This window comes from Neophocaena asiaeorientalis, unplaced genomic scaffold, assembly GCF_003031525.2.
Source record: "Neophocaena asiaeorientalis asiaeorientalis breed wild unplaced genomic scaffold, Neophocaena_asiaeorientalis_V1.1 scaffold134, whole genome shotgun sequence".
In the NCBI taxonomy this organism is placed as follows: domain Eukaryota; kingdom Metazoa; phylum Chordata; class Mammalia; order Artiodactyla; family Phocoenidae; genus Neophocaena; species Neophocaena asiaeorientalis.
In genome coordinates, this window is record NW_020185339.1 from 31,223,074 (window position 1) to 31,234,339 (window position 11,266).

The window sequence follows — 11,266 nt, forward strand, 5'->3', positions numbered from 1 at the left end:
TACCAACACGATGTGTTGGTAAAGATTGCTGATGTGTACCTGATTTCATCGTTGGGGTTCTGAGTCTTGGTTGCCAAGTCTGGTTGCAGAGCAGAATAGGCCTATGGGACCAGGAGTACCGCCCCCCTCCGCCTCCTGCCCCCTGGCCTATAAAAGCCATGGACCTTGAGGCACATTGGGGCTTCCCCGGGCAAAGACATTCCGCACACGTCCCTATAGTTCAGTGCTGGGAAAAGAGCATTCTTGTGTGGCCTCGGACAAGGAAGGTCTTGGAAGCCCGTGACAAACCTCTCTGGACCCCCCCTGTTGCATATCTTTTTCCTGTTGCTTTCGTTCTGTATCCTTTGCTGTAATAAACCTTAGCATTGACTATTACCTGCTATCGAGCCCTTCTCGTGAATCACCAAATGAAACACTTACGGTGTCTTTTCTCTCTACATCATCCGTTGTCAAACCTCATCAGCATCTCTTGCCTTCTCCAGGAAGAACCTATTCACAATGAAAGCCCCAAAGCAAGTTTTACTAAATATTACCTGGGGTGTGGGGTGTTGGAGGGTTAGATAGTAAAGGGACTTTTTACACTGTACATGCCACCGTGTGCAACTTCAGAAAATCCCATTTGACATATTTTTCCCCCAAGTCGGCCTGGCTGTGCTGTGAACTAGAGATTTTCTCTGTCTGCCCTTCCTCCCACACCAATACTCAGCCTGTCCTCTATTCTCATGAGTAGTTCAGCTCTGTCCTCAAATCTGCCAGTTCATCTCAGATGAACAAACGTTTGGAGTCATCAGGACCCACCCTCCTGAGATAGCAGTTTACTGGTCATATCTTTTTATTTCCAGTCTGCTTTTGAAGATCTCACTTCTGCTCCCTCCCTTCCTAAATGACTTACCTTAGTATTCTTTCTAACCACGTATATTATTTTCCCTGAATGGAGTTCTGGTAAGTTTAACTCTTTCATCTGATTATTTTTTAAAACTACGTGACATAGAGCCCAACCTGTAAAGTAGATAAGAGCAAAGCTGGGCTGGTTGAAGCAGTCAGAGGTGAGGTCTAGAGCCTAAGTGCTCTGCCTCCCAACCTCTTTGCACCTGCTTCAATCCTCCATAATGATCCACAAGACGAAGCCTTAACCTAGGGCTTTATGCAACGGGGTTCGAAAAACGTGACTCTAAATTCTTTCAGGAGTATGAGACCCCAAGATAATAGGAATCCTGCCAGCCTGAAGCTCCGCTGCTGAGTCCCCTCTTTCTCTCCTTATTGCCAGGATGGTGGCCTTAGCTCCCTGTCTACAACTCAATCGTCTTTGTCTCAGTACAATCCAAGAGCCTCAAGATGGACACGAAGTTCACATAGAGTTCCAGTCTCCTTGACTGTGAATGTGTTGCTGAGGAGATCCTCAAGTCCTTCCAGGTATATCTAAGGTGGAGCAGGTGAAGAAATCAAAGTGGAAAAGAGACACAATGTCAAATAATCCATTTCCTGTCCCCTACTCAAGAATGATGCCATTGCCAAGAATTGCTTTCAGGTTGCCGAAATTGTAGTCTTTCTAAATAGGTAGGGTAAGAAACCTTAAAAAAAATGTTGACCTTTGGTTACATCTAGTTCTGGAGGTCTTTAATTTTAAAAGGACAAGGTATCATAAACCAATCTTCTGAACCATCTCTTTCTCAAAGATTTGGGGAATTATTCCCAGGTCCTAAGCGTATAACTTTAAGCTTCCAAAGTTATATACATGCTTACTGAAAATGTGGCAAAATCACACATCGACATAGTTTTTAAGAGTGAGGTATCTGGTCTAAATAAGCAATAAAAAAAACAAATATGTTGAAGATGCCACTTTAAGGATACAATTCTAGCAAGCAGCAGTTTAGTTTTCTTGAGGGGAAAGGCACACCTTAAGTTTTGGTAAACGATGCGTTTTCTTCCAGTGTCTCCAATCTACTGTAACCTATCATGGAATCATGGTGTGTTCCAAGCCAAAACCAAGCTATATTTCTTTTAAATTTCCTTTCGTTTTCTTTGTATTTTGCCTTTCAAGTGACTCAAAGTCTCAAGAGATGTGGAACTCATGGTTCACAACACTTCTGCTCCAGATAGAGGGATTGTATTTTTAAACTGATCCCTAAATAGAAAGATCCAAAGAAGGAAATATGTGAAATATGAAAATCTCTTCTCAAAATGCATGAGAGCCTCATAAATTTGAAAATGTTCTTCCCTCATAAACTGTTCCAAAAAGAAATATTTAGTACTTACCACCTGCATTGGAGGCAATGAAGCAAGCAAGAGACCGCTCTTTCTTGCTTGTGGGGGAGAAGCTAGTGAAACAAGACTCTTCTTCACACACACACACACACACACACACACACACACACACTACACGCAAGCAATAATACTTACAAGGCCAGCACAGATCTCACTGCGGTACTTATTGAAGAAGAGTTAATAATCAACGATGCCAGGAGTTGCCCCACGCTGGTTGTCACTATACCACAGCTCATGGAAAGCTCTCCTGGTCTAGGTGGAAAAGCATGACCTTGTAACTGTGCAAAGTTGGGTTCAAGATCTGATTTGCCATTACTAGCTGTGTGATCTCCAACAAGTTCCTTAACCTGCCCATGCCTCGTTTGGCTTACCTTTGAATAGAATTTAGCATGACTCCCATCAGGTAAGTGCTTAGCACACGCCAGGTACTGAGCTGAGCGTCGTCACTAGAGGCGGTCCTGAGGGAGATGAGCCAAAAGCCTCATCCACAGCAGCAACCTTCAAGTCCAGGACTTCTGGGCAATGTACAGTGGTCTCTTCATTGGGGCTGATGCCCTGTTATGTCTACATTAGGTCTGGATGTGATTCTTCTTGCTCCAAGTCTTATGAACCAAAAAGATAAGTTATCAGCCCTCAATATACTATGCACTGAGGGTCAGAGGCAGGATAAATGAGCTAAGTACTCCTGGAAGTCCAGGTCTGTAGCAATTCTAAAATAATGCTGGGCCGGGCTTCCCTGGTGGCGCAGTGGTTGAGAGTCCGCCTGCCGATGCAGGGGACGCGGGTTCGTGCCCCGGTCCGGGGGGGATCTCCCGTTCCACGGAGCGGCTGGGCCCGTGAGCCATGGCCGCTGAGCCTGCGCGTCCGGAGCCTGTGCTCCGCAATGGGAGAGGCCACAGCAGGGAGAGGCCTGCGTACCGCAAAAATAAAATAAAATAAAATAAAATACTGCTGGGCCAACCTGAGGAGGGCTTCCTACCCTGGGATAGGATAAGTTATTTAATTAGGTTCCAATTCTGCCCCGCCGGTCCTTGAATGAACCTTCCTTAAGATTCTCCCTTTTATGATATCCTATTTAGCCTTATCAGAAGTGGGAATTAGTGAATAGCTCTTCCTTAGGTGTGAGGCAGTTTTTCCAGCCCATTTTCTACTCACGGAAGGTTAGGCCCAAGGGTTGTTTTAAATCCTGAGCAGTCAATTTCTCTTCTCTAGGCTAGTGGTCCCTTTAGCATTTGAGCTCACTCGAAAAATTTAGTCCTATTCTCGTCTGATTCCAGTCAATTTCACATGCCAATAGCCATACCCACAGTTCTTTGTGAGATATACTTCCTTTTTAAATTCGAGCTTATTTTGAGATAAAATTAATATATCATACAATTCACCCATTTAAAGTATAAGATTCAATGCTTTTTAGTATCTTCACAGAGTTATGCAAACTTTGCCAGTACTTACAAAACGTTTTCATCATCTCAGAAAGAAACCCCACACCCATTAGCAGTCACTCCCGATTTCCCCAACCTTCTCCCACCCCAGCTCACTCTACTCCCAGCAAGAGGCAAAAATATACTTTCTGTCTCTATGGATTTGCGTATTCTGGACATTTCGTATAAATTGGATCATATAATATATGGTCCTTTGTGCCTGGCTTCTTTTACTCAGCATAAGATTTCCAAGGTTCATCCACATTTGTAGCACGTGTCTGCACTTAATTTCCTTTTATTGATGAATAGTATTTCACTGTATGGATATACAGTATCTTATTTATCCATCAAGCAATAGACATTTGAATTGTTTCCACATTCTTTCTATTATGTATAATGCTGCCATAAACATTTATGTACAAGTTTTTGAAAGGACGTAAGTTTTCATTTCTCTTTACTCATACATCCTGAATTTTCTGCATGTCTTTGCTTTATTGCCTCTCTCTCTATCTCTGTCTCTTTCTCTCTCAATTGCAATTACCGTGGGCCTATCTTTGTTGGGAAAGACACACCTTACTTCATTCACCCTATCTTGTCCAACTGAAAAGATATAGCAGGTGTCACCTTAACCCATACAGATTTTAACAATATACCCTATGGTTGTATCTTGATTTGATCCTTGCTCCAGGGCTATTTTAATCAGACTTTGTTATCAGAGTATTGCTCAGTGCTACTTTTTACTGTTTGTGGATTAGAAATGGTTGCATTTTGCAACCCTATAAATTCCCAAATTTGTAGACACTCTCTATTCCCTTTCCTGCTCGCAAACTGGCCAATTGTTTTCTGAGCTCATCTACTTCTTATAATACCTTGCCAAACACAGTCATTAACAACCAACACAGGCTATAAACATTCTATTTTCCAACCTCTTCTTCTAAGGCTACAAATTATTAAGGACTTGATGTGCCCACCAAATTACCTCAGATGACAATTTTATCAAATGTTTTGCCACTGCATCATATGGATATACATCCATTCATCCTCCAATAATAGTTTTCTGCCACCTGCTACCAGCCCCTAAGCCAGTACCTCATTTTATGGGAATTTAATTAAAACAGAACTCTCTATGACATCCAGGCTAGACTAGGCGACGCTCTGGTAAAAAAAAAAAAAAAAACCAAACCAAACCCCCAGAACCTCAGCAGCTTAATCTTACAAAAATTTAGTTCTTGCTTATGCTACATGCTCAGTGCAGCTCACCAAGGCAATGAGAAAGTAAAAATAGCTTGGACAGTAAAAATCTGTCCTACCATTCATCAGATTGGAATAAAAGACACAGATAAAGCCAGCTGCGTAAGTTAACAGGAAACAATATTTCCCCCAAGGACACACAGCAGCTGTAAAGTGTCATAACAATCCCCTTCGTTAAGTGACTACCACTTTCTTCCTCACTGAGAAACTGTTCTCTAAAATCGGAGACTATCAGAAATGTAAGTAATTTGATTGAAATTGTTGTTTGAAAGGATATCAGTAAGAGAGGAACAACCTACTCTTGCTGGGCCGGGTGTGTGGGGGGGGGGTGGTTTCTAAGTTACTCTGATGTAGAGAAGCCATCTGGATTTACAGCCCAGATGCAGAGTTTCAGATAAGGGGTTTCTGCACACAGTGTCCCACATCTATCTTAGCTTTCTTTTTTCCAAGGAAGCAAGACCCTGGGTCTACTTTGCAGTCTGAGTGTGATGTTGACCACTTTACACTGCCTTACTTTGCTTGGAGCCTATCAAAACACTGATTTATTTAAATTTAACTCAGACTCTACCCTGGCCCAGAATTCTCTCTATCCTAGTTCCATCTTTCACTTTGGCTGGTGAGATGCACCACAGTTTCTCCGATTTGTGATCTCCTTCATAGCAATGGGCCGATAAATTTGATTTTGCCTAACAAAGGGTTTGTTTTTTGGTGGTTTGGGGTTGACTGGGCTAAGCCAAGGGATTCAACTCATTGTAAACTTTTGACAATGGAAGATCTGTATTTTGTATAATGAAATAAATATAGGTTCTTGTCAGGCTCTGCCTTGGCCCTAAACTGTCTTAGTTTTCTGAAGATGAGTTACTCCTTTCCTGGAAAAATGAAGCCAGTTGGTCTATATAACACAAGCCCTCACTCACAAAAGCTATTAGGTTTAGAAATAACAATAGCTAAAGTCCTAAAACTTCAGGGCAACTTGAGTACCAGGCCATCTCTTAAAATTCCATTGGAGCACAGCCAGGCTGCCACTGAGCCCATTTCTATCTCTGTCTCTCTAAGACACTAATTCCCTAGATAGAGGGAAGCCCTGCACTGTGTCCTGGGTAGTTGACATCTCTCAGTAATACGTGTAGAATAAAAGAGAAAGGAAGAGTTGTAAATATGCAATCTTTTCTCCACTCCCTATCCATCAATGCGGTTCTCCCTAAAGAATAAGCAAGTCGGTATTGGGAATTGCACCAAGAAGCCTCAGAGTTAGAAATCAGGGACATACACAGAGAAAGGGGTAGGACACCAGCCATTGTCCCAACAAGAAACAGATGTGGACAGGATTAAAAGAATTAATAAGGGAAGATGAAGAATCTGGGACAAGCAATAGCAGGGAACCTATATCACCACTTGCCTATTAAGAGCCAACAAACTGCAAGTCCATCATCAGTCACTTCTCATTCCTTCCTCCCCTACAGCCCCAGCCCTGGGCAACTACTAACATAGCTTATGTCTCTACGAATTTGCCTATTCTAGACATTTCATATAAATGGAATCCTACAATACATGGTCTTTTGTGACTGGTTTCTTTCACTTGGCATAATGTTTTCAAAGTCCATCCATCTTGTAGTTTACCCTGGTACCTCATTCCTTTTGATGACTGAATAATATTCCATTGTATGGATTATACTACATTTTGTTCATCCATTCACCAGCTGATGGGCATTTAGGTTGTTCCCACTTTTTGGCTATTGTGAATACTGCTGCTGTAAACATTTGTATACAAGTTTCTCTGTGGCCCTATGTTTTCAGTCCTTTGTAGTATGTACCTAGGAGTGAAATTGTCAGGTTATACATAATTCTATTTTTTTACCTTTTGAGGAACTGCTAAACTGTTTTCCAAAGTGGCTATACCATTTTGCATTTCCACTAGCACAGTTCTAATTTCTCCATATCCTCAAAAATGTTTTTTTGTCCGTGTTTTTGATTATTGCCATTCTTCTAATATCCATTTGATAATGTACTTGGGTTTCTTTTACCAGATTATTGAGTCAGCCTCTGGGATATGATAGGAATAGAGGTCTTGGTGGGGTAAATGCATCAGAGAGGGGTTAGAGTCAGGGTCTTCTTTTCTTTTGTACACATTATACATGTGTATATATATACACTCAACATACATACGAACATACCTTTGAGTTTTCACAGAGAAAAAGCATAGTCATGAACAAAGCATCTTTTCATAGACATTTGTATTTGTAAAGTGTTTCAAGGTAGAAAAATAACTTTAAATTCTGCTCCTAATTGTACATAGTGGGCATAATAGTTTTAGCTGCCTGTCACATTCTAAACAAATTTCTTGATATTGTTAGAGTAAAAGTTTTAATATTCACATATGAAATTCTTCAGGTTCCCTGTGTGAAGGGCCTCTTTTAGAATGATTTCAGAAAAAAAAAGGGATTCTCAGTATACTGCAATAACAGCAAGGACTTATGATTAGGCCCACAGTTCTTACAGAAATACTTAACCCCTTGCACAGCCAACCCTTCCTCTCCAGTAAAACATGCAGCTTAAAAGAATTCTGAGCTTCAGACTTTACCTACCGTGTGCACCCTGGAAACTGTGGAATGTTAGCACTGAGTTCTATGTCAGAGATACTACAACACCAGCAGCCAGAAACCCAGGCCTTCTACCAGTTTACTGGATATTTAATCACAATGAACTCCTCAACAATCATAACTTGCTTTTTAATGACAAAAATGAAGTGACATCTCTTGGTCTTTACACACGTGATAGGAATAGAGGTCTTCATGGGGTAAATGCATCAGAGAGGGGTTAGAGTCAGGGTCTTTACACAGAGAATTGTGTAGATGGCTTAGGAAGGTGATGAAGTTGATGACTTCTATACTTTGGCCTTCCAGTTTGGGATATATGCAGGGGATATGTGTGTTGGCAGCAGAGCCTAATGGTGTCTCCCATTTTTTTTTTTTTTTTTTTTTTTGTGGTACGCGGGCTTCTCACTGTTGTGGCCTCTCCCGCTGTGGAGCACAGGCTCCGGACGCACAGACTCAGCGGCCACGGCTCACGGGCCCAGCCGCTCCACGGCATGTGGGATCTTCCCGGACCGGGGCATGAACCCGCGTCCCCTGCATCAGCAGGCGGACTCTCAACCACTGCGCCACCAGGGAAGCCCGGTGTCTCCCATTTTGATAGTCTCAGTCTGTTGTTTTTTGCTTTGTGTTCTCTGGATCACTGGAAGTTCTTCTTCCAGACACTACCCAGGTGCTGGAGAAATTGTGATGCTGAGAAGTTCAGAGAAATCCTGGCGGACAAACAGATAATTGACGTGCAAGTGGATGTATTGTGGGAGAAGTGGTATCCTGTTTGCAAACACCAGGTTATTTGGTTCTTAGGCTAGCCCAGCTGTCTGTAGAATGTCTGGCAACAGATTGATCTACTCTGCTAGGCCCAGGTTAATATGATCCCTCAGTCTGTGGGTGGCAGGGGGTTATTGGAGAGATTTGAAATTTTTTTTCCCAAAATTGACATGCAAAAGGAGTCATGGAGAGATTGAGTCTATGGAGAGAAAAAGTAGGCCTTGACAAGCAAAGTAGAGCGAGTGAGAATAAAAGTAAATAGGGTTGCTATGTAGAAGAGTAGTGCATTGGTGAACCACAGGTGTTAGAATGGTTTGGGACAGGCACTGGTGAAAAATGAGGTCTAATGTAGTGAGTCCCAAGGTATCTGAAGTGGGTTCAATAGTCCCTACAGGGTCTACAATGACCAGATGTCGTGGGTACCTAGTCATTGGGTCATATCAAGAGTGGGGCCATCAGAAGTGGCTTCCGAAGTTTCCAGATACGTCAGAAAGGCTTGTTGAGGGGCAGTTCTGGGTTCAGATATCTCTAAATAGGAAGGACAGGTAGCTGTCCCTGGAAATGAAGATCTTCTTTCCCTTCACTTCTACCATAGCCCTAAGGCTGTTTGGACCCAGGAAGGAATCATTTCATTTGACTTTAAAGAGATTGCAAAGGATTGACTCTGTCTCTATCTCTCTTTTAATTTATTTTTGTTTTATTCTGGAGCCTATGTTCTTAGAAGAGCTAGCAGGGAATTAGCTCACTGAATATTACAGGTAATTTCTGATAATAACTGATATTATAACTTAATAATCAGTTATTAAGCCTGGTTGGCAGGCTAAGGAGATTTGTGCTGTTATTTCTAATCTGTTTTACGGATTAGAATTTGTTTTTCTCAATAAGTATAATTAAATGTATGATCCAAATAAACTCTGAATCTAATCCCATGATTTTTTCTGTGTAGAAATTTTTCTATAATTAAGAATGATCGGCGCTCTCCGGAGCGCCATGCTGGGCGCGGCAGGCGCGGGGCTCGTGCGGCGCCTACGGGCAGGGACTCAGGTGTGGCTGTGGGGCTCGCGCGGCGCTCCCTCACCTTACCGCACGCGGCCCGTGGGCTCCACGCGGGAGACTGGCGGCCCTCAGCCGGGCGGGGGCCGCTCGGGCGGCGGCCGAGCCTGCCTGCGGCGGCGATCGTGAACTCGGCGCCCCGCCCTCTGCAGCCCTACCTGCGCCTCATACGGTTGGACAAGCCCATAGGAACCTGGCTACTGTATCTGCCATGTACTTGGAGCATTGGTCTGGCAGCTGAACCAGGTTGTTTTCCAGATTGGTACATGTTATCCCTCTTGGGCACTGGAGCTGTTCTGATGCCTGGAGCAGGCTGTACTATTAATGACATGTGGAACCAGGACTACGATAAAAAAAAAAGTAGATTCGTCCCAGAAAGGAACAGAGAGGCTCCTCTCAATTCTGCAGAGTAAGATGGTGGCATCACTTTTGAATGCCACATAAAGCAACAGGATCATTTAGTGTCCTCACTGAAATCCAGCGTAAGAAGTGCCAGTATCAGTTGAATAGCTGGTGTTGCAAAGTGCAGTGTGCTTCCTTTCTCCACAGAGGAGCGGCCATGGGGGCAGGGTTACAAGAACAGCAAATCGCCCAGTAGCTGCTGGAGACATTTCAACTTTTCAATCCTTTGTTTTTCTTGGGGGACAGCTGACCTTGGCACTGCGTGTTCTTCTATGTCTGAATTACTACAGTATAGCTCTTGGAGCAGCATCCCTACTTCTTGTCATCACCTACCCGCTAATGAAGAGAATTACATACTGGCCTCAATTAGCCTTAGGGTTGACTTTTATTTGGGGAGCATTACTTGGATGGTCTGCTGTCAAGGGCTCCTGTGATCCATCTGTTTGCCTTCCTCTTTATTTTTCTGGAATTATGTGGACTGTAATATACGATACTATCTATGCTCATCAGGACAAGAGAGATGATGCTCGGATCGGGTTTAAGTCCACAGCACTGCTGTTCCGTGAAGATACCAAGCAGTGGCTCAGTGGCTTCACTGTGGCGATGCTGGGGGCACTGAGCCTGCTGGGAGTGAACATCGGTCAAACTGTGCCCTACTACACTGCTGTGGTTTTTGTAGGAGCCCATCTGGCTCACCAGAGTTACACTCTGGACATCCACAGACCTGCGGATTTTTGGGATAAATTCACCTCCAACCAAACAATAGGACTAATAATTTTTTAAGGAATTGTCCTTGGGAATTTGTGGAAAGAAAAGGAGACAGATTAAACAAAGAAAAATATAGATAATAGAATAGAAAATTAGCAAATTAAGTTTAACTGGGGATTTTTAAAACAAACTTTTACAAAATACTCTCAGGTCTTATTACCACATAACTAGATTTGAGTAACAGTCTTACAATATGTTAATGAATTACAAACCAGTAGATGAAGTTGTAGAGCATTTTTGCCTGGATTTTAGTTCAGCTATGTACTAGTCAAATTCTTCCCTGTCACAGAAACCAGGAACTCTTCGGGATTTGCGATCACCTGGAGTATTTAAGTTATACTTCTCATCCGCAGTTACAGGAATTATATGAGTTTTGGCACTTTAGAAAAAAACTTGATGTGTGTCTCATCTAAATGACTGTCTCTGTAGGAAAATGGTCTCTCTTTTTAGGGCAAAGTAAAGGCTGCTACAGGAAGTTGAGGCTTATTGTTCTTTGCATTGACCTTTACTTACTGCCAAAAGCTGTAATTCAGGAAACCGTTCTGTTTTTTATATTTTAGGAGAATTTAAATCAGTAAATAAAATTTTTTACCTGTTTAAAAAAAAAAAAGAATGATCCTTAGCCCCACATATCAGTTGCCACACGTATAAGATTTAAAACATTGCATAACTTAAAACCTGTAATATTATGTCAATCTAACTTCTTCCTGTAGCATTTCTTTTTTTTTTTTTTTGCGGTACGCGGGC

At 42.5% G+C, this 11,266-nt stretch overlaps 1 protein-coding gene across 1 annotated transcript; it reads left to right on the forward strand.

The window, feature by feature from the left end:
• Positions 1 to 9,277: 9,277 nt before the first annotated feature.
• Positions 9,278 to 10,615, forward strand: LOC112394244 (4-hydroxybenzoate polyprenyltransferase, mitochondrial-like). The gene is given in 3 exon segments (XM_024736940.1): positions 9,278 to 9,362; positions 9,365 to 9,704; positions 9,919 to 10,615. Coding segments are annotated over 3 exon segments (1,113 nt in total). The 5' UTR covers positions 9,278 to 9,286.
• Positions 10,616 to 11,266: the final 651 nt, after the last annotated feature.